The 23752-nt window shown below is 42.2% G+C and overlaps 1 protein-coding gene and 1 long non-coding RNA gene across 2 annotated transcripts in view; one reads left to right on the plus strand and one right to left on the minus strand.

Moving 5' to 3' along the window:
• The window catches only part of LOC114358590 (uncharacterized), a 29885-nt gene extending 20403 nt beyond the window's left edge, over positions 1–9482 (plus strand). The window contains exon 3 of the long non-coding RNA XR_003656382.1: positions 9396–9482. This is a non-coding gene — a long non-coding RNA (uncharacterized LOC114358590). The remainder of the gene's footprint in view (positions 1–9395) is intronic.
• LOC114358589 (protein tweety-like) lies at positions 1–23748 on the minus strand. Its single transcript, XM_028312588.1, has 16 exons — positions 23706–23748; positions 19675–19754; positions 17745–17900; positions 16399–16527; positions 14538–14681; positions 13766–13978; positions 13413–13541; positions 12678–12815; positions 10909–11053; positions 9390–9535; positions 7946–8043; positions 7290–7451; positions 7102–7191; positions 6204–6284; positions 2945–3144; positions 1–2366 (listed from the first exon to the last, which is right to left on the minus strand). Exons 3-15 carry the CDS (start codon positions 17877–17879, stop codon positions 2982–2984), a joined length of 1773 nt encoding a protein of 590 aa, XP_028168389.1. The 5' UTR covers positions 17880–17900; positions 19675–19754; positions 23706–23748; the 3' UTR covers positions 1–2366; positions 2945–2981.
• Positions 23749–23752: the final 4 nt, after the last annotated feature.

The following is a 23752-nucleotide window of genomic DNA, read 5'->3' on the forward strand; positions in this document are numbered from 1 at the left end:
CTGTGTATTCGTTTGACTCAAATGTACAAGTATTAAAAAACTCGAATCACACATAAACAGACTATATAAAATTATGTATAGATAATCGTAATAATTACTATATACATTGAAGTTATTGTATACACATACAATACAAACGTGACTTCTCGGACTTAAGCCGGGCTACGTTGTTTTATATTAAGAAAATGCCAAAAAATTGTATTCCCTAAGATTTGGCATCTCTTCCATACCTTGAACGAGCATCAAGAGTTATCAACCATTGATAACAAACGGCTAGAGATAGTAAGACCGTTCTTCAGGTATCCTAAACCTAGATTGAGCGAAAACTGAGTAAAAAGAGTGTATCGGTCACAGTCAAGTATTTCTTAATAAAATGTTTAAACGAACTGGGTTTATTGGTCATTATTTATTAAACACTTTAACACAGCCTTTAGTATGGACATTGTTTTGGAAAGAGCGCACACTTTAACCAAAATCAGTTTAAAAATTGTGCTAATTTATGTGCCTAGTTTATTTGTTAATATTCATGAAGATTATTAGTTAGTATAAACTTTTTAATAAAAGTAATAGGCCAGCTCTCAAGTCCGCTCGAATTTGACTAAATAAAGTTTAAGATATGATGTAAAGGAATATAATTACCTAGACATTCTCACTAGCACTCCATCGCATAAAAAATTTGACCATTTACGATAAAATTACAAAGATTTGAGCAAATTTGAACAGGTGCTGACACATATTCACTCTGCTGTAGTCTTTTTAATTAAATTATTTTTAGAGGTCTGCATAGAATTGATACGTATTGACCTTTAAATACGTAATATTATTGTAAATTATCTGTTTTAGATACAGATAAATAACCACCAGTATTATCTCGAGGTCAATATGTAAAGTTTTGACAGTTTTGACCATGTGCCGTCAATTATTTGCCATATTCAAAGTTGACATACATAACAGTTAACCTTTCACAATTCATTCACTAAATATTATTGAAATTGATTTTACATGTAATTTTATTCTCATTAAAAATGTATTGCCGTTAGAGTTAAATCTACTTAGAATTAAAAGTCTTAATTCTTTTCTTTATATATTTGTTTTTGCTTGGTTTACAAATCAATTATTGATTTCGACACAAACGTCAAATATTTTGACAGTTCATAAGTAATGTTGTCCTTTCCACTCTTTACGCGTTAAAGAAAGACAGCATGAGCTTTGGGAACGTCAAATTACAGTTTATATCCTAAACCCACGAAACTGTTTCGTCACCTTGTCTCCATAACTTCATATTTTAATAGCTGCCACTCTAGTATTCTACTATGATGGGCATAGTGAATGTTTGAATGGCCAGTGGTCACAAGTCATACGACTATATTTCGTCCACTTAACTCTATCACTTCTCACCATTTGTTAACATAAACGCTTTGCTTTTTCAGTCTCATAAAGCGTTTTGTTCTATGTGTCACTTATATTTGGTTTCATGTTTTAATGTCAGCTGCTTTGAGATTCTTGTTTGTTTTTTCCTACACCGTACATGTCTGTGTAAACGGCTACTTGAAAGAAATCTTCATCTGTTTCTTAATATTGATTTAAAGTTTGAACGTCTGTCATCAGATTCTGTCACTTTTAAAAGGATCAAGATTACTAGTCGAAGTATATAATTAGTAAGAGTAAGTCATTCACACGTTACAAACGAACGTGGAGCAGTTCACATCGGCAGCCACGACTGACCTGACGTGGCCTGTTCGCTACAGCTCCGTCACCGCGTACAGATCGCGGTGGTCTTGATGCTGGCGGTCGGGGCGTTCGGGGCGTTCCGCGCGCTCGGGGCGTTCGGGTCGTCGACGGTGCTGCGTGGCCGTGTTCGGTTGTTGCCGGCGGGGGCGTTGCAGCGAGCGGTATTCTAAAGTTTAAACGTCTGTCAACCAATTCTGTCACTTAAAAGGTATCAAAAGTCCGTTACACGTTACAAACGAACGTGGAGCAGTTCACATCGGCAGCCACGACTGACCTGACGTGGCCTGTTCGCTACAGCTCCGTCACCGCGTACAAATCGCGGTGGTCTTGATGCTGGCGGTCGGGGCGTTCGGGGCGTTCCGCTCGCTCGGGGCGTTCGGGGCGTCGACGGTGCTGCGTGGCCGTGTTCGGTTGTTGCCGGCGGGGGCGTTGCAGCGAGCGGTATTCTAGGGCTGCTGCGGACAACGGTTGCGGCTCAGGGCGCCTGGGGGCCCGTACTGTGGCGTATTTGTCGGCGGGCGGGGCGAAGGTAGCTAACGAGGGGGGCGCGGCGGGGCGCGGGCGGGGCGCGCGGGGCCCGAACGACGCGTACTTCGGGTCGAAGCGGTTCAGGCTCGTCGCGCGCCCGGCTTGGGCTGCAATTTTGGACAAAATACGGTATCAATATATGCCAAATACGGTATTAATATATCCCACCTACGGTGCAATTACGTCACTTATGCAATTTTTTTCAAAACCTAACTGATTATGAGAATATACTCCAATCTACCTCTTTACTTGGTTTACTTTGATTCAGTTAGGTTTTGAAAAAAATTGCATAAATGACGTTATTGCACCGTAGCAGGTGCGATATGTCAATGAGGGCTACTGCTTATGCTTCGGCTTAGAGAATTAGGCTGGTTTTAGTGTTACGCGGACCGTCAGTGCGGATCGCTCCGCACAACCGATCTGAAACTTCTAGGGATTTAGAGTAATGCGGTCCGTAGGAACCGCTCGCTCCCTAGCAGTTCATACAAATGGGCTGTGCGGAGCGATCAGCACTGACAGTCCGCGTGACACTAAAACCAGCCTATAGACGCTCGCTTCGAAAGGCTACCTTAATTATGAATAAAGCATAAAGGCGAGTTAAAAAGTTTTGTATCAATCGCCGCCCGCGCCGCGACCTAATGTGGCTTAAAAATAAGTAAATAAATAAATAAATAAAGTCACAAACCAGCGTTGTCAGTGGGCGCGCCGCCGCCGGGCCGGTCTCAGTAGAAGTCGTTGCTCTCCAGCGTCTTGCACTGCTTGCTGAGCGTGGCGTACTTGCCGTTGTGCGGCCGGCCGAGCGTGTGGCTCGCGCCTAAAGCGCCGAGAGACGCGCGCTCGCCGCCCGCGCCGCGACCTAAAGTCGCGCTGCCCGACATGCGCGACCTGGGATGAGAAGGATTTAAATAAAGTCGCCAGTTTTCTACTGGGCTCGTGTTGAGCACGCGATCGAAGGGGCCCAAAAAGAAGCACAATAGTCACAAAAACATATTTTGCAATTCCCCTTTTTTAGAAACAAGGCCCGCTTAATATTCAAATAGGATATTTGACGCCACGAACTTTTTAAAACTTTCAAGACGAGTTCAAGTCAAAATTTTCAAGAAGAGACAAGAACTCCTCGATTTTGTATGGAAATACTAGCTAGTGACGTCACTATTTTGTCAACTCAAATAAACTACTTATTTCAATTACAATGCAACCAATAATCTAATTTACAGGGAATTTAAATTTCATTAAGATTTTAACCAGAATGAAGACTAATGCCCGTTATCACCATCAATCCCTAATTTTTAAGTGACCCCTATGGTAACAAATAACAGAAATTTTGTTTTTATAAGGATCACATAAAAATTAGGGATAGATGGTGAAAACGGCCATAAGCAGACTCGATTCAAGGGGAGATGTCCGAAGCGGATACGAGAAGAGATATTTTTTCATCTAGGCGTTTAGCTGTTGTATAGTTCCAAAATACTGAACTGTCACCACCACCACCACCACCGGTATTGACGGTGGGGCGCCACCGTCAATACCGGATCGCTAGTTACAATTTTTGCCATGTTGGAAACCATATAGTTGAACGATGGTAGCGCCCCCCTGTCATTGAGTTTGGTGGGACAGTTCAGCGTGGGTCATCTATACCTATGTCCAGTCAGCGTCAAATAGTTAGTGACACCCAAAGTAGCCAAAAAGTTCACAACACGTTTTTGTTACAATTCGAATAAAGTTGAGACCACTTAAGAATGTCTCGAACTATTTGACGCTGACTGTCCACTGAGGCTCCTTTTCCACCAAAGCGAAAGGCAAGACGAGACGAAATACGAGGGTGTTATAAATAGGTCAAATCTTCGTTATTTGTAGGTAAGTCTCGTCTCCGCTCTTAATGAAAACGGATGAGCATAACAGAGAAACGATGTGAGGAGTTTTCATACAAAATACGTCACAATGAGCGGGAAGAAGCGGAGCAAGGATGAGACTTCTAAGAATTCTCAGATATCTCCGCACATCTCCGCTTCATTCCGCTTTGGTGGAAATAATCTACCTGCTAAGCCGCCCTAATCTGTACATCTCGTCGAGACGAGATGTATATTATGAGCTATGACGAGTCATAGCTTTATTGTAGTCTGGGTATATCATTTGGATACATGCAACCAAATGACTATCTATCTATTATCGATTTTGATAAAACAGCGTCATATTTACCTATGTGCTTGAATTTGGCGGAATAAGCTAAAGTCTGTTCGCCGAGAGTTGATAAAAAAAATTAAATATCAGAGGTTCTAAACTCATTATAAATTGCGGCCCGCTAATTATTTTTGGTCGATATAATGAAAAAGTTGGTAGATTATCATTATTATCTCTTTAAAATTTACGGGAATTATTCCGGTTAGGGCATACGTGGGGATACGGATCAAACACGTGGCGTCCATGTGTTGGATAAAAAGTATTTCATTATTATCAAGTGGCTTATAGTGTATCCCAATGTTGGGCAAAGCCCTACCCACTATCATACCATTCATTTCGGTCTTATGTAAAATAAATCTATTCCGTTTCACAAATTGCGGCCCGCCGGCCGGGGCGCTTGACGACAGCTGCGTGGCTCGTACCATGGTACTCAGTGCGCGTTGTGACAAACGACGCCCGCCATACAGAATGCGATAATTAAGCGACAGTCGCTATTGCAAGACATTTCATAATATTTATCAACTCTCGGCGAACAGACTTTAGGTAACATTGAACCTGCCTAGTTAAATAATAAATAAATAAATAAAATAGACATAAAATAGGGGCAATATAAAGCTATAAATACATCTACGGCTAGCACACGACAAGGACAACAATAGTCTTGGGATGTCATCGAATAACAACATGCATTATTTCATCTTCATGCAATAACTTGACCAATGATCTGAAACGCCACTGGACTTCAAAAAATCGTCGCTAACATCCCAAGGCTATTTTTAATCACAGTACTACACTATCTACGTAATACACCAAGGTAACATCTACTTTAAAACTCCTGATTTGATTTACGACATCGTGAAATGAACTCAACTCGCAACCGTTACTTAAATTTTTTTGATGCAAGCAAATCATAATTTTTTACACGGGAAAGAACTTTTATTTAATCAATTATATTGACTTTTTGCAATTGTTTTAAAATCAGCGACTTTTAAATGCAAAAATAGTAATACTCGTCAAGAAACATTACATATACTTGACGAGTATAAAAGGTCCCAATTCTACAAAACACACAATTTTTTAATGTTGGCGACTCTGTTGTGTACCACTCTCTAAACTTAACTAACTAGCTAGCTTTTTTTCTCCTCATGTAATGAAAAGAGACTGCACAACTGTCAACTGTTGCTCGAATGTCAACCCATATGACAGACAAGCTGTAGAATTTGGCTACAAAAGAGTTGCAGGGATGCAAATAGTCCAAGAGTATACCGTTCTTTTACTGCATTTAGGTTTACCCACAATATTTGACAGACAGTGTGTACACGTGACTCATCGAAACGTGCCGCGAGCTCAAAACCGCTTTAGACTTTTAAGATACATAACAATAAAGGTCAAAAACAGAACAGCCAGAATCAGTTATTATACTCTAAGGACAAAAAGACTCATGTAACGCCCAGAACAGACGGTGAAACGCAACTGCAACGAAACTGCAACTTTCTGATGATTCTTATGAATGAAACTGAAACTGAAAGTTTCAAACTGGTCGCGTCATGTGTGGTCTCTCAACGGACGCTATGGCAGAAACTTGATGCAACTCAAAAGTAACTAGCAGTTGCAGTTTCGTTGCAGTTGCGTTTCACCGTCTGTTCTGGCCCTTAGAGCCATCGGAGGTCAGTCCCTTTTCATTATCTAAGGACAAAAGAACAAAGCCCTAGTTAAGTTTATGAAATTCGCCAGAATCGCCAACGATATAAGGTATATCTAACGTGTGCGAGCCGCCAAAGGTGCCGAGCGCGTTAGCCGCGCGCTCGCCGCCCGCGCCGCGACCCAAAGTGGCGCTGCCTGACCTACGAACACATTACAACGTTTTATATTTACAGCCACGATACAATAGAAAGACTATACATGTCTGAAAAAGTATTTTAAAGTATTGAAGTACCATTTTATGTCAACTCCAAATATTTATTTGCGAATTGTGAATGTATTAATTTAAATGCAAGTGAGCTTACAGATAGATCCAAAGCGCTCACATTGCCAATTTGAAATTACATTTAATTAATTACATGTTATAACGCAAAAAATATAGATTTGGCGCGTAATAACGTACAAATAATATACAGAAAAGTTCAATAAATTTTGGTGTTAAGAGTTGAGAGTTATTAGAATTAACACAATTTAGACATAAACACAGAAAAATAAGTGTTAATAAGTTAGTTAAAAAGTTAGCTTTGTAAACATACAAAATCTCGAAAATAGCAACCAGAGGGAGTATTTTTTTCATCTAAATCAAACTTTTAGTTTGCATTATAGTATCAAGAAAAATATCTTACACTATATACAAATAATAAGCTAACTTCCACCTGAGTAATAACTTAACACGAGAAATAAATCTACAATTCTTAATGGGGTGTTCCGAATCTGCAAGCTGCACTACTGCCCTCATAGAATAATGGAACTCGTAAGAGACAACTGTATGTGCTCACCCGTACCTCGGCCGCTCCCTATCTCCCAGGTCCATCAGCTGCACAGCGGCGCTATAAGACGGCGGCTTCCCATTAGGGAAGGGCGCTAGCCTCAACAGGGTCCTTCTAACGTCGCTACAGCCTTAACAAAGATGGGGCTTATTCTACTACTTGTTTAGGAGAGACAACTGTATGTGCTCACCCGTACCTCGGCCGCTCCCTATCTCCCAGGTCCATTAGCTGCATAGCGGCGCTATAAGACGGCGGCTTCCCATTAGGGAATGGCGCCGGTCTCGGCAGGGTCATTTTAACGTCGCTACTGCCTCAAACAAAGATGGGGCTTATTCTACTACTTGTTTAGGAGAGACAACTGTATGTGCTCACCCGTACCTCGGCCGCTCCCTATCTCCCAGGTCCATTAGCTGCACAGCGGCGCTATAAGACGGCGGCTTGCCATTAGGGAATGGCGCCGGTCTCGGCAGGGTCCTGCTAGCAGCACTGCTTCCTCCAGAGGAGAGGAATGGCGCCTGTTCCTCTCCTGTGCCACTCCGCCTGGGGATAAGGATGTGTGCAACCGATTTATATTTTACACTAGATACCCAGTCACCGGAAGCGTGATTGTGAATGCAAATTACAAGTCAAGTATAGCCTGACAGCAAATTCAAATACCTTCATGTTATAGTATGCTATCATACAATACTAAGGCTGAGTTGCACCACCTAACTAACGGTAACTATGCGATAATATATTTTAAGTTACTTGTGTGAACGATATATAACGTAACCTTGTTGGTGAATATTGGTGATCAAATAAATAAAATAAAAAATATATAACCGGTGCTTTTAGTATGGAGTTTGACAGATTTTAGACGTTTGTCAAAGTTAAAGTATGATGGTGCAACCCAGCCTTATTATATCTATACAAAAAACAGTCTATGATATTGCTAATCTACTGCCCTATTTTTATCCAAATTCTTAGACGCTATACATTGAAGGAAAATATCTACGTTTGAAATAAGTTACTTATTTCGTTTACGTTTTACGTACTTTGTATTGATGTAGATCCAGGCATGTGAGTCGACTAGTACGATGGCAGTGAAAAGAAATCCAGCTGCGATAGCCGCGAGCAGCTGCAGCGATAGAGCCTGGAAACAAAAATAAATGATGTTATTATAACAATCTTTAGGAAAATAATACTAGTGTTTTTTACTATCAATCAAATTGTACGAATTTGATTGTTAGTAAAAAAACGTACTATATCTGAAACAGCATGCGGCATATTTACGTAATGTTCAATAACTTAAAGGTACAAGTTCGAAGCGCATGTATTCGCGTATTGCTGCGTAATACTATAAAAAAGCTTTAGAAGACGTGCCGCTAGCAACAAAAGCATTTCATAGAAATACGGCGGCCTGGTTGCTGCTGCGTGAAGTTAACTTAGAACTCGTTCCTTTATTAATCCTTCAAGCTCCGCGAATCTAGACACAATAGATAATCAATTGTTATGACATTAATTAATGCCGTCTGGGACTCAATCGGTTAATTAGTGGAAATGTTGGCATCATAGCGTTATAGCTCAATGCCTGTAGCGCCCTCTGTGCCAAATGTTGCGAAATGTTTCCAATTATTAATTGTCAATAAGCTTATAGTTGTCCAACGCTGAAACACTGTGCTGAAACGCAGCTATGAGATTGACAGGAGGGCGCTACTATCAATACTAGGTTATTAGTTCAAATTTTTGCCACTTGTGGTTTTGTTATTAGTTCAAATTTTTGCCGCTTTGTGGAATCCTTTGACATTAGCAGGCCTGGCTCACTCCGCGCGGTACATCCGATAATTACCTACAGCGAAGCGCCCCGCCGGCGGGTATTATATCAGTCGAGTGTCACGCGCGCGCCCGTCAGGACGCTGGCGTGCGTTGTAGTACCTAATTCTATGATCGAAGTATTATTTAAAAATGGACATAAAGAGAAAGAAATATTGTGCGGCGTTCGGGTGTTTAAATTCGGAAAGAAATCTACCGGATTTATCTTTTTTTCGCTTCCCAAAGATGCTGAAAGGTATGTTGGCCATGTAGGTATTTTTAGGATAGTATAGGAACCTAACCTACCATGACTACTGCTCAGAATGCGTTCGTTCGTTTCAGCCAAATGACGTCCACTGCTGGACAAAGGCCTCTCCCAAGGTTTTCCATAATGAATGCGTACTTACCTACATACGTACCTCATTACAAATAAGTAGATTAATTATTTTTTCACTAGACAGCAACCCTAACAGCGTAAGAAGAGTTCAGAGGCACGCGATAGAAAGAGACAAAACTTGTAGGTGAATAAAATTGTAGGTACGTAGTGCTGTGCGAGCTGAATTCCACTGTATCGCGTCGTAGGAAGACTCGCATTTATTTAAATCGTCTTGCGGAGTAATCCTTCTGTACCTGTACTATTACTTATTCTGTGACATTAGTGTTTATTGACACTTGTTATTGCTTTACCTGCAGGCCGCCGTCGCAAGCTGCGCGCGCGCCGGCTACGAAGTAAGCGCGCGCCATGCGGCATTCCAACGCGCTGCTTAGGGATACTAAAGCACGCTCGGCCTCCGCTGTGCCTGCTCCTAAGGCGCCCAATGCTGGCTGCAGCCCTGCAAATGTATTAGACATAAGTAAGTATTTAGAGGTAGATTTTCAACTTAAAGTCAATGACTCCATTGATCTGGGTAACTTAAAAAACTCATTTATTTTTGCAAATAGGCTTTTAAAAAGCACTTTTATCCGATCTAGTATTAACGCTACCACTGCTACGGGACAATAAATGGGCCAGAGCTGAGAAGAAGCAGAAGAAAAAAACTAAAGTACATAATTATGATATAAGGAGATGTCGTTCCTTTATCAGATATCTGTGTACACCCCAACTTCAACCACACCAATACACGTGCCGATCGCTATCCCCGGCGCGATCAAAGGCCAATGACAGGTCGCGTGAACTGTCATAGGTCGCGCGATCTGTCATCTGCACGCGTTGGTGTGGTTGAAGCTTTAGATCTGATATGGCACCATTGCCACTACGCAGTCTACATTCAAACTAACTCCAATGAAATCACACTAGAGGGCGCTAAATAGAGATGTGCGAGTGGGCCCCTCCCGCTGGCGCGTATATGGAATTTATACCTTTACACAACGCTCTATAGTGTTGAGTTCGGATATACTATAAAAATCAATAACGCCGTGTTAAGCATTTCAAAATATACCCGACCGCAACATTTTTTGGGGTATACTTTCATGTAGGACACTCCATTTTGTTATACCATAATGTATACCCTTTTTCAGCGTCTCTCCATTTTTAATTAGGTACGTTAGCAAATGCAGAGGCAGACAAAGGGATGTCTAACTTTATATGTTATGGATTATGATTAAGATAAATGATACATGAGCTGATGTTATGATAATAATGATACAAGAACAAGAGTGGATAAAAACGTTTAATATAAAGGGAAGTGAACTTACTTTAAAAATACAATTGGCATGAAGTAATAATATTAAAAATAAGAATTTAGCGCGCGTTATGGATATTCATTTTAATATTCTGTCCTAAGTCATGCTTTCGTTTAGTTCTGCGTTCCGTGTTAGACGGGCGCCCAGCTTGAATTCTAGACTTGGTCTTTCCTATTCCCCTGTCTTTACGTCGTCTGCTTCGTTGCGGTCGGGTATATTTTAAATCCCGTCGTGGGCGTATTCTATTTGATAATATACCCGATGTCAACACGCGCCAGTGATATCACAAATGTTAGGTAAAGGAACGCTTTATTGAAACGATTTTTGTTTTATGGATTTGAAAATATACCCGACGGTAACGCGGCCTCTGACGTCATGAGCTTTGTGTAAAGGTATGGATTCCATATACGCCCCGCTGGCTGGGACGAAAACATCCTTTATCGAGCCATGACCGTGCGATGCTCGTCGCGAAGTTAATTAAACAGCTCTTATGTCGTTGTAATAGGCACTATTTTATACTGACCAGGGTCATTGAACAGTTGCGGCGCGCCACGAGCCAACACGGCGAGCGCCTGACGCACGGCTACGACCGCGCGTTGCGCATTCCGAAGTTCTGCTGTGAGCACATTCTCGCGGGAAACCTTGCATGATAGGTAGTAGTGCACCATCTGCAAAGACAAAATGAGTGATGATGATGATGAGTCAAAGGGCAGCCAGATAGTAGAAATGTAGTGTAGGGTGTTTTTAACATCGTGCTGGTTTCATCACACGCCAACTCGCATGACTGTGTATTCCACGTATTACAATAAATACTTGTAAGAAAAGGACATTTTCATAAAGTACCCGGGGCTATTCTGCGTGCTTGATGAAATCCACGCGATACTAAAAACACCCTAAAGGTTTAACTCCTTAGAGAACACAATGTAAAGAATCCTCATTCGTTTTCGACCTCACAATAGAATAGATAAAGATCGGTTTCTATTGACACGGGTTTGACTAATTCGAAAATATACCATTTTTACTCTTCCCCTGGATGTCGTAAGAGGCGAGGGCGCCGAGAGCGCTGCGCAGGCGCTGGTAAAACGACTGCGCTCGGAAGACGCTAGTATGGGTCTAAGGCTGGTTTTAGTGTCACGCGGATTGTCAGTGCGGATCGCTCTGCACAGCCGATCTGTATAAACTGCTAGGGAGCGGAGCGGTTCCTCCGGACCGCATTACTCTAAAACGCTCCCTAGAAGTTCATACAGATGGGCCGTGCGGAGCGGGTCCGCACCGGACGGTCCGCGTGACACTAAAAACAGCCTAAAAGCTTGAATGTGGAGTCCCATTGGTACGCATTGGTACTACTCACGTCCTGCGGCAGGTTGTGCGGCGCGTGGGCAGCCAGCGCGGCGGCGGGGTCCTGGCAGGCGTCGGCCGCCGCCACCGCGCCCGCCGTCACCAGCGCGCTGCCCGCCCAGCACACTACCAACGCGCCCACAGCGCTGGTGAGACGCTAGACGCTAGTGCAAGGGGTCTCGGAGCCTCATTAGCGCTGTCTATAGATATGACGTAATCTTCTCACGTCATGACGTAGCTTGTGCGGCGCGTGCGCGACCATTAAAGCGCCAAGAGCGCTTCGTAGGCGCTGGTAAGACGACTACGCTCGGAAGACGCTAGTCGCTAACGGCTCAAAGCTTGGGTCTGGGAGCCATATTAGCACTGTCTAGAGCGTTAGTGCGTTGCGCAGGCGCTGGTCAGTTGCTGGTCGCTAGTTTGGAGGTCCCAAAGCTGGGATTCCGGAGCCTCATTAGCACCTATAGATGTAATACAAGCTACTCACGTCCTAAGGCAGGATATGGGGCACGTGTGCGGCCACCGCGCCGAGAGCGCTGCGCAGGCGCTGATAAAATGACTAAGCTCTGAAGACGCCAGTCACTAGTGTAGGGAGTTCCAAAGCTCGGTCTGAGAGCCCCGTTAGCACCACCTATAGCCATGACACAAGCTACTCACGTCCTGCGGCAAGTTGTGCACCTAAAGCGCTGCGCAGGAGCTGATAAGAAGGCTATGCTCGGAAGACTACTCGCTAGGGGGGTCTCAAAGCCCCATTATCACCACCTATAGCTACGACACCAGCCACTCACATCCTGCGGCAGGTTGTGCGGTGCGTGCGCGCCGAGAGCGCTGCGCAGGCGCTGGTAAGACTACTGCGCTCGGAAGACGCTAGTCGCTAGTATGAAGGTCCCAAAGCTTGGGTAAGGGAACCCCATTAGCACCTTATCCACACCTATAGCTAAGACACAAGCTACTCACGTCCTGCGGCAGGTTGTGCGGCGCGTGGGCAGCCAGCGCGGCGGCGGGGTCCTGGCAGGCGTCGGCCGCCGCCACCGCGCCCGCCGTCACCAGCGCGCTGCCCGCCCAGCACGCTACCAACGCGCCTAAGGCTCCCACCTGTGGAGAAACATTGGATTAGTGACGTAAGATAAGGTTAAATTACTATGTGAATGGTACTTTCCCCCGGGACTTTGACTTTCACTGGTTGGGTTTTTATTGGCGGTAAAGCTGGAGGCAGAGACACAGGAGTTGCAGCGGTGGGAATGAGAGGTGGGAATAGTCCCGTATATGCATGGTAACTACAAAAAGCCAATATTACTGACTGAAAAAAAAGAGACGGAAAGAAACCAAGATTACTCTGCTTTACAGAAGGATTTCTCAAACTCAAAGGAGACAAAGACATCGGGACCGAATTCTACAGCGACTGGGCCTGCGCTGTCGCCATCCAGATCCTTCCCGATCATCATCGGTCCACCTAGTAGAGTCTGCTTATAAAGCGCCTTCCGGCCCGTGGTGAGGACTTTTAACCCGGTTGAGTTAACTATGCACCTCGCTGGAATACGACTCTCTCTTACTTACCCGCACCCCTCCCGCGTTCGCTCCGTCCCTACGAGAGCGTCGGTGTGACGTCACGGCTAGTGATGTACTCATACGGCGCCGCCGCAGCACCAGCCCGCCGCGCCGGTGTGACGTCACGGCTAGTGATGTACTCACACACAGCAGCAGCAGCGCCCGGCGGCTGCGGCGCGCGGCGGCGGCCAGCAGCGCCACGCACACGGCGCCGCCGCAGCACCAGCCCGCCATGCCGCCTGCCCAGCGCGCCGCCTCCCATACCCATACGCGCTGGAATGGAAAAGTAGCATTAAATCCGGCTCGAAGGACCATGTACTAAGGTCATAGATTAGCGACCGAGTACAAACAAAAAGGTTGAAACGCGAGTACAGCAGTAATTGCTTCAAATTCTTTATTGTATCAGTCATGGACTGCCTGATCTAGGTTTTAAGCTTTAACTTTTGTCCATGTACCAGTCTACATGTGACTGCTCTTAGACTTTTTTCTAAATATACCTTCATAAATGCATCCAGATTCAGCGCTGCGAGCGGCCGCCTCAAGTTGTCAGCGGCGGAGGCGGCAGCGCTGGCATTGTTTCGCAGCGCTGACAGCGCTCTTAGCAGCGTACCAAGCGCTGTTTGGTTCGCTATCGGCGCGTCTAACGCGTCTGCCAATCGCGCTAAGGGAGCGCGGGCGCGAGAACCCATCGCTTCTTCGAGGATACTTGACTGGAAAATAATAAAAAAGAAGATGTAGACCCAATAATTCAAAGCTGGCCAATTCTGTCCGGAAACTAACGGAATGACTCGTCTGTGGGCACTGAGGAACTGCCTTATTAACCATCAGTAAGCCACAAAAAAAGTATAAGGAATACTCTTTTCACTCTAGAATCAGCTTCTAAGCATAACAGAAGTTAGAGCGCCAACGATTCAAATCATCATCGTCTTCATCAAACGTGGCACGTCTCTCGATGTCCAGAGCGACTACACACTAGAGTCTACATCTGGTAAGATTCTAATCATTGTCATTTCAGCCATAGGAGATGTCACTGCTAGCCCATTGATTGGTCGGTTGAAAGGGGTCTCCCGCATCCAGAAGCTTCCAACCACCTCAATATGGTCATATCTCTAAATAGAAGCGTTGTGTTCTGAGTTCCACACAGAGCATGACATAATGCTGAGCGGTTACCATTTTTGGTTCTATTCGTTGTACCTATTTACTGATAAGTGTAATTTTATGTAGAGCCAAAATAAATTTTTCTTTCTTTCTTCCAAATCGGCAGTTTACCTGATTCTTCACCGTGTTGACGAGGGCCGCAAGCTGGTTGCCGGCTTGGATGCTCTGCAGCATCGCGTTGTGCAGGTCATCGTTCCCGAACAGGCCGACGCCGATGGCGCCGCAACATAGCACCGATAGGATCATCAGTGTAATCTGTAAATAGTAAAATACAACTTAGTAACAAACCAAATTGGAGCAATGCGTGACCATCTGCGTTTGTATGTCACTTTAAACTTTGAAAGGAGCAACTATTCACTGGCATGGCGAGACATGCCAAGACGTCTTAAGCTTTTTGGCGTTTAAAAAGCTCTTTTGCACTTTCCATTATTACAGAGCTTGAGGACAGTATTTATGTTACATTTTCGATTTCATTTCTTTCTACTCCAATTCTTTCAGTGTTGTTTTTTATGCTCAATCACTTTTGCAAACCGCTATCAAAATGGATATCTGCAAACCATTTAAATTGCTGAATATCGGCCTATAAAATATGTCTCTACTAAACATTTTCTCTAAAGAATTTTATCGCAAATTGTGAATCATATTAACCGTGAAACGAGGGCTTTAGATCTCGTTACAACTTCTTAGATGGGGCGGATAAAAGATAGTCATCTTGATCTGATATCAAATGCAGATAGCTCGATCAACCTAATGGGAAAAAGGAAAAATATTCATGGAATTTCTCTCAAAACCCTTTGCAAAAATCTAAAGCAAGTTGAATCATCAATAGAGCTATGATCTGTGTAGCTTTTATACGCACACATGTCTTTACTGCAAGCATACTCCCTGTATCGGTGTATTATTACAAATATGATATCATTTGTCAATGACCTCATCCTCCGACAATAATCTAAACCTCATGGCAGTCCAGACGCACATGTGGACGTGGTTCGATGACATAGACCCCGTTATAAAACCTTCAGATCATCAAAACACACTTGGCTTTCGGCAGCCCATCAAATTCAATAATAGGGATGGGTAAAAACAAGTAAACATTTTTCAATTCGTAAGAAAAACAGATTTAACGATTCGTAAAAATCTCATAAGTCCTCTTCTCTAACTAAACTTGAAACACGCAAAAACAGTTGGGTCTTATTATTTTTGTTGCCTACTTTGAATGTTTATGGTGACACACTTGACGATGGCACTTCACAAGTGTGCGAGTTAACAAGCAATCATGTCATCTCATTACGAAAGAATGCTGCATTTCAAAATTCCAATATTTATCGATGAAAAATCGTTTAATAGACGATTAGCCACATCCCTAGTCCATATGGCGATTATATCACAACTTCGTGTGAGATATACATCGAGATTCCGTTCGCAGTCGCTATTTATAGCAGCCTTACCCTCTCGAGCGTTTTATGATTTATTCACACCCAATAAAACGGTCAGCTCTATCTTTCACTCGACTGACTGGTAATATAATAATATCGTGGTTAATAATTTGCTAGCGTTGAGCGATATAAGAGAGAGGTCAGTGATCAACTAATCACACACGATGTAAACGTCAAGTGGCTGTTACTAACAAACGGTTATCACAGACCACTGATTATGAACACTGTCGAGTTTATTACATCACAAGTAAGTACTTAAGATTGGAACAGTCTAAGATGACTGGTCTTTACTCCAAAATGTCAACAAGATTTTTGAACACATTCGGATCTTAGGGACTTATTCGGCATTATCAAGAGAAAATACTAGAGTCAGGAGTTGAAAGCTAAAAACCATGCACTATATCTTACATACAAAGACCCTAAGGCACGATTGAAGCAGCACATAATGGATGTTCATTGTTCACTTTACGTGATAACTATCCGGCAAGTGGAAGGGAGTCTAACCCTTAACATGGATGATGTAAGGTGGAAATTACCTTGAGAGCGGTGATGCTCCTGGGTGGTCGCGGCTTCCTATCGCAGCATCGCGTGAGCAAGTAAATGAGCAGCACCGTCAGTGTCAGGATCAGCCACGCGCCAGGTATGGAGCCGAGTATGCCCAAGCTCTGGAAACAATACGGTATCATTTCAGTACACAAAAATATCCTTATAAATAAATAAATATCCTTGGACATTTTACACTGCGCTTCTAGTCCCAAACTAAGCAAAGCTTGTACTATGGGTACTAGACAACGGATATAAACATACTTAAATACTTTTTTTTGTAAATACATACTTATTATACATAGAAAACACCCAGTCCAATACAAACAAATATTATGTTCATGCACACAAATGTTTGTACTGTGCGGGAATCGAACCCGCTACCTCTGGAATAGTAGTCCGTTTCGAACCACAACACCAAACGGCCGAAAAAGGACAAATAAATCATGTTGTTATGAGCAAATAAACCTTCAAGCCTTTAATGAGTGACTTCTTTCGCTAATTCACACTCGCAGTACATCGTCACGTTGCTGGACAAGACGTAGGCTTCCTTAGGGCAGAGGGATGATTGTACCTTAAGTTTAGCGCGTCGTCAAAGCTAGTGTTCGATTTGCCAGTGTTGCCAGATCTCGAGGTAAACGGCCGATTTAGGCGCGAAAGTGCAACGTCTGCGTCACGTTGCCAGACACGAGGGCGTCACTGAGGACGTAGACTCCTTTAAGACAGCGAGGTGATTGTACCTTCCTTAAGTTAAGCGCGTATTGTCGTCCAAGCGGTTAGTTTTACTCCCGTCGCATGTCACACGTCTATGATATGACGCCCACAGATATTATTATCTCCTATCTTTGCCAGATATGGCGCTAGGTCCGTACCTCGAGGTAGACGGACGAATTGGGCGCGAAGGTGTAATTCACTCGGTGCAGCGTGACGTTGACGTGCAGCAGCTGTCACCGACCAGGTCTTGTTGATGGTAGGTCTTTACCTTGAAGTAGACGGGAAAGTTGGGCGCAAAGATGTCGTTGACGCGCTGCAGCATCACATTACCGACTAGAAGATAGCAGGGTGATTGTACCAGTGTCAGTGTCTCTTCGCCAGACACGGTAGGTCTTTACCTGGAGATAGACAGAACACCGCGGCTGCGTGTACTCGTGACCCGCCCGGCGCGCCTTGTTGATGGTAGGTCCTCACCTCAAGGTAGACGGGCGAGTTGGGCGCGAAGGTGTCGTTCACGCGGTGCAGCGTGACGTTGACGTGCGGCAGCGCGTGCAGCAGCCGCGAGAGCCGCGGCGGCGTGTACTCGTGACCCGCCCGGCGCGCCTTGCTGATGGTAGGTCCTCACCTCGAGGTAGACGGGCGAGTTGGGCGCGAAGGTGTCGTTCACGCGGTGCAGCGTGACGTTGACGTGCGGCAGCGCGTGCAGCAGCCGCGAGAGCCGCGGCGGCGTGTACTCGTCGGATACGCCCGACGCGCCCATCGCGACCTTACACGATTACACCTGGAAAGGACAATGTGACGTATTTATTTATTTATTTCGGAAAACCAGGGTTTTACAGTGTGTAATAATGACATAAGATAGGTAACAAGTAAACCACTTATAGGTTCCCACAGGTAAAAAACAATTTAAAAAATTTAGTGAGCCTTTGCACCAGGGTAACAACATACTACGTACTACACTACTATATGTATGTATTACACTGTAAGCTTTCTTGTTACATGTCTTGCTTAGCACTTGGCAAAAGTTAAAACCTGATTTGGGGCATGAAAAGAGACTTTCGGGTAGCAGCAATAAGACTCTACCAATAGGTACGAGTGTTGCTAGAGATCTGTGCGTTCAGGTTTAGCTAAGATACTAATCCAGCACTAGAAACAAGCAATATACCTACATAACATTTTGACAAGCAATGTAACACTGATCGCGGATCAAAGCGTAATTTAGTACAAAGACACGCAAAAAACCTGTAAGCAATAGTTAAGAAAAATTGAGAGGCTACTTAGGAGATTAGGAGCGCATATTCGTTGAACAGGTATCGAATAAAACAGCTTAGCAACACGGAAGCATTAATTAAAATTCACAAGGCTCTATACTAGTATTATGCTATCTGTTCAATTAAATAGTTAAATGTAGAAAAACCTAATTAAAAAGCAATGTACCTAAATTCTTATAGAGATACTAATGAGCGAGCAGTGTGTGACAAAAAAGAAGGTCACAAATGAGTTCCACAGGCGTCCATATATCGCGAATGAATCGAGCCGTCCGCCGTCATCTGGCGCAACAACTTTTGCTCCCCAGATGCGCCTACACATTGTTTGTAACGTCTCATTCTTCAAAATGTTATTTTAGGCCTTCTCCTTTTGAACCCGATTCGCCTCGGAGTGGCAGTTTTGTTTGACAATGAATGATATGATTATGATAACCTCTCGCACCGGTAAAAATTCTTTTACCATTTTAGGTGCAAGTAAGCTTACTCAAAAGAGTTCTTTGAACTCGAATAAACATTTTCTTAAGAAGCGAGATACATCAGACACAGTTTATCTTGTTTAATTTTGTGTGCCCGTAATTATAATTCATGTAAGAAATTCTAGAAATGCTGCTGGCATGAAATAAATGTCTCGCCTTCACGGTTATTTACGGCCAGCTGTATCCACAAAAAGAATAATCATTTTTTGTGAATGAATGCTTTTTCTAACTCATAGCGCATGAGATTGACAACCTCTGCTGAACATTTATTTAGTCCAAAAACAAAATACATTGTATAACTAACTTAAATTAAAATTAACTAAACTTAAACTACTAATAATAAATGACCCAGATGACGCACAAAAAATCGGGTCACTACAATCTATTTTAACGAGAACCAAGTTCATGAAAGATGTTTGGTTATGCAAGATCTGTGTGAATTAAATAACATTTTGTAATACGCACTTATTGATAAATTATCTAATTTTTGGGACGATGACGTTATTTAGTTGGTGACAATAAAATTAGACTCTACAGTTCTGAATTTACGAGCAAAATTTTATAAGCCTAGTTTGATAACTTAAGTCAAGAAGACGCTTCCGAGTGCGTTATGGAGTTGAGTCCCATTCTTATGCCAGTTTTCACCATCAATCCTTAATTTTTAAGTGAACCCCATGTGATACACATAACAGAAATTTTATTTTTAAAGGGGTCACTTAAAAATTAGGGATAGATGGTGAAAACGGGCATTAGCTCTTTGGTAGTTCTGTTTGTTATCTTATTAGAACTAGACCCTTAAAGCAGTACTCACCTCGATGAGCAAATAAGTGGTGACCCTACGACGCCATTGCCTCCGTCATTCGCTGGATCATGCCCTCACCGTGAACACATCTGTAACAATTAGAAACATTCATTAATAAACTGCAAGTTTAAACGCACATTTATAACTGACCTGAATTGCATTCACTTATCAGGTTGACCCGAGAGCATGAAAACATCGCGATAATTAAGTATTGCGGTGATAATTAATAATTTTGGTTGAATAGGAGTCATGTTTGGTTATCACGCAATTTGCGCTGGGATCGGTTGATTAGTAAAAGTATCAAGTTCGGCGACTGAGGGCTAATTAATAAAATGATTTTGGAATTAAACCTCATTTTCCCCAACAGACATCGATTTTAAAGCAGAAACCTATTGCTTGTTGATGACGTTAAATCGTCAAGTTCATAGTCCTTTAGGATGTAGGTGGACCACACTCTTTGTGGCCAAGTGCTATTCGGACAGGTGCTATATTTATTAGGCGGATGCTCTAAGGTCTAAGTAGACTACGTCCCTTTGTGTAATGAATGCATCTTTTCTTAAAAGGCTCTACCACGTTATGCTTAGTTTACAAGTTTCGTGCAAGGCGCTGTAGTTTTAATGGATTCAGCATAATATCGGCAGCGTTTGGAGGCCAGTGTCGCATTTGCATGTTAATTATCTGTCGCCGTGTGTGGCCCGGTTTGTTCGCTAAACAGGCCATCATTTATACCTAGTTGTGTTAAATTACCGTGTAATAATCATTATTTCAGTCTACATTAATGATTTGGAACTTAATGAACTGTTGTTACAGATGTCCTGATGACAATTGGTTCATAAAAATTGTTACTGCCAGGCCAGTGTGATACGCAACATATTCAAGGAAAGAGGACTTGAGGAAATACGAGTAAAACCAAATACCATTTTATTTAAAATGAACAATTAACAAAAAAACGGTTGGACTAAGAAATAAGTGTCGTGTCCAGATGAAACATGAAATCAGTAATCTTCTAATGCAGCAGTCTGTTATCACCTCAGACTCTAGCTCTCTGACTGTTGGATCTCAATTACTAATTATTATGACATGCGAATGCTTAAATCGGTCTCAAACTTATGATTGTTTTATTAGTATATGAACCCAACCCAACGTGTCATAGCATGCGACACGTGTCGAGCTGCATGTAACGCTTACAAACAAGCCGGTAACCTCCGGTAACCACAACGCATCAGCCAATTAAGTAGATCGTGTTACAAACTCTACATTAGCTTTTATTTATGATGAATGCTTTTTATTGACATTTACCTATGAAGGATTCTAAGAAAGGATCCTTCTAGCTTAGTCGCAATCGCAATCGCAATGGAATGGTCTATTTTTACCCAATATACGATTTCATTGCGATATACTGCTTCATCTCATTTTATACTGTGCACTAATCCACGCGACGAAATCATAGCCGGAAAATTGTGATGCAAAGCAATGAACAGTTGCATGCCGCTAACCATAATGCCGCACAAATTGGCGGCAATCATCGCGAGCCGTGATGCAGTCTGTGGCACAATTGTTTTTAATTATAATTCAGTTGCGGCGTGGGAACGCGGCGCTACTGCCGCATATATCCAATGCACAGATTAGACAGTGCCGATGTGACTGGCAGCTGATAAGTGTTGGTAAACATGCGCGAGTTAATACAAAAGCTTTTTGGAAGTGCCCGACTTTTTTTAAACAGTGTATCTCAATGTGTGAAAAAACTCGTTACGTTCATATAATTTTATTATTACTGTCGGTTGTAATCGAGATTATAACGGCCAAAAATAACTTAAAAGAAAGAAAGGAGTAGAGATACATTAATTGCCACTCATATCAATCCAAAACTTGAAACTTCATCTTCTTAGAAGCCCCTTTAAATCTTTTGAAAAAGAAGTGACATTTGTATTTGTCAAACCTCTCAATGTTTATGACAACGTTGATTAACATGTTACTTAGCATCTATTTTAAATTGAATCATAGACATTAATAAGTGCAAATTAATGCCATTAAATTAACGCTACATCTATCTAACTATGTTTATTGTTTTGACTAAAATAATTCTATCATAATTTGTTTTCTAGCTGGAGATCGTCAATGACTACTTATACTATTAAAAAATAATAGGTACATACTTCAATTTCGTAACTTCCATGAAAGATACGGTGACGGAACATCTAGATCCATGCGGGCCCCATTGGCTGTACATAAACATAAAACTGTCGCTTTCAGGGCAGTTTCCGCCACCAGGCAACTAGGTGTTGGAATGACTTGCCCCCCCCTCTTAGACGCATTCATTGTAAGAACACCTTTAAATCAAAATTTAAAACAATTATACTTGATGCACAAAAAGAAATGACGCGGATTAAGTTGCCTAAAGCACTTGTGCCTAGGAGGCGGAGNCTATCTATACTTATCATTATTTAATTTTGACAACAGTACTGTAAGTACAGCCGTAGTTATAAAATGTGTAATTAATACTGGATCGAAACCACGGTCGAAACAAAGTGGATATCAGTTAACGATTAGCCAATTTACCGATGGCTTTTTCCAAGCTAACCTGCGAGCGTTTGCAAACAGATCAGTGTCACATAGTGATTTGATGAATCGTACAATCCGTTAATTACCGATACACTTTAACGTTAATTAGAGTTTCTATGCTTCATCATTTGAACAATAAAGTCTTTATGAATGTGTATAACTTTCCATCGTAGGAAAACTTAATCCGAATCAGTGAGTAGGAAGATTCCATTTTAAATTTTTAAATAAATGTTTAATTAAGGTTTTTTTTTAAAACGCTATTTGTAAAGGATACGCAGATTGGTATCTACATCTACGACAGAACTTTTCATAGGTGCGTCATCATCACAAACAAAGTGACAAATAAATCCCAACAGAAAATATTAAAATATTTCATTGAAAAGCTTTTAATCACTAAAGGTTGTGACGTGTGCACGACAGCGCTGACAAAAACTGATCACATCACTCAGACTGACGCGTTAAAAGCTTTCAGCGCTGATAACTATTGACAGCACTCCATTTTATCAATTACACTTGCAAATGTTGGCGCCCCAAACTCCGATATACGTCCAAAATCTAATTTAAAAGCCATTGTCAAGTTATGCCATTATGTTTTTGTAATAGGTTTCATCGTCAATTTAGTACCAAATTCTATTAAAATTAAAACACACCATACTAAAACCGCAGACATGCTGAAATAGACAGCCGTTAGAAGTTTATTTTGTAATGCGAAACCCATCTTGGATTAGTTGAGTTTTCATTAAGATCTTGGCACATTAACGTGGCTCTCTTTGATTCCAACGTTTCACAGAAAATCTTATCAAATGTCTTTTGGCAAAAAAAACTCGCAAAATCTCAACTTTTCGTCCTCAATAATTTGACTTCAATAATGCATTCCTAACTTAACGGTAACTTAATTCAACTGTGTATCATGATTATCAACGTTGTAATCTATCAATCTTTTGCAACAATATCGTGCGTCATGCTAATCGACTTTTTTCCCAAAAACTTATTTCCAGCACAAAAAATGACCTACTCCTAATAATATAACATTAATGAGGTATGCAACAAAAACATGTAACTTAGCAGATTGTTAGCGCATTGGCCTGAGGTTGACCTTTGAATTAAATGGCATTTAAAGGCTATTGTTACTAATCCTCCACACATACACTGCTAGACACACTTGTATTAATTACTAGCTTTCCGCCCGCGGCTTCGCTCGCGTGGAATTTTGTCTGTCACAAAAAAACAATATCGCGCGCGTATTTGCTCACCGTTTAGACCTACCCTGGACTACGACAAACATTTTAAAACCAAAATCAGCTCAATCGGCCCAGCCGTTCTCGAGTTTTAATCAGACTAACGAACAGCAATTCATTTTTATTTATATAGATAGATAATCAGATTACCATTGTTGTATACATTCTAGCAGCTTATCATGTCTCCCTGTCTGCCTTTCTATAGTCCTTTACTAATCTAATCGGTAAAATATCACTTACTTTTAAAATATTGATCATCAAGATAACTTGCACATCTGGAATGCGAG

This window comes from Ostrinia furnacalis, unplaced genomic scaffold, assembly GCF_004193835.3.
Source record: "Ostrinia furnacalis isolate ACB-3 unplaced genomic scaffold, ASM419383v2 OfSCF4045, whole genome shotgun sequence".
Classification (NCBI taxonomy): Eukaryota; Metazoa; Arthropoda; class Insecta; order Lepidoptera; family Crambidae; genus Ostrinia; species Ostrinia furnacalis.

Excerpts from the sequence above, each read along its gene's own strand:
- LOC114358589 (XM_028312588.1), bottom strand. The coding sequence starts at position 17,879 with ATGGGCGCGTCGGGCGTATCCGACGAGTACACGCCGCCGCGGCTCTCG. Across the intron at positions 13,979-14,537 it reads TCAACACGGTGAAGAATCAG|TCAAGTATCCTCGAAGAAGC; the intron begins GTAAACTGCCGA and ends ATTATTTTCCAG. Across the intron at positions 3,145-6,203 it reads ACCTTTGGCGGCTCGCACAC|GTCGCGCATGTCGGGCAGCG; the intron begins GTTAGATATACC and ends TTCTCATCCCAG.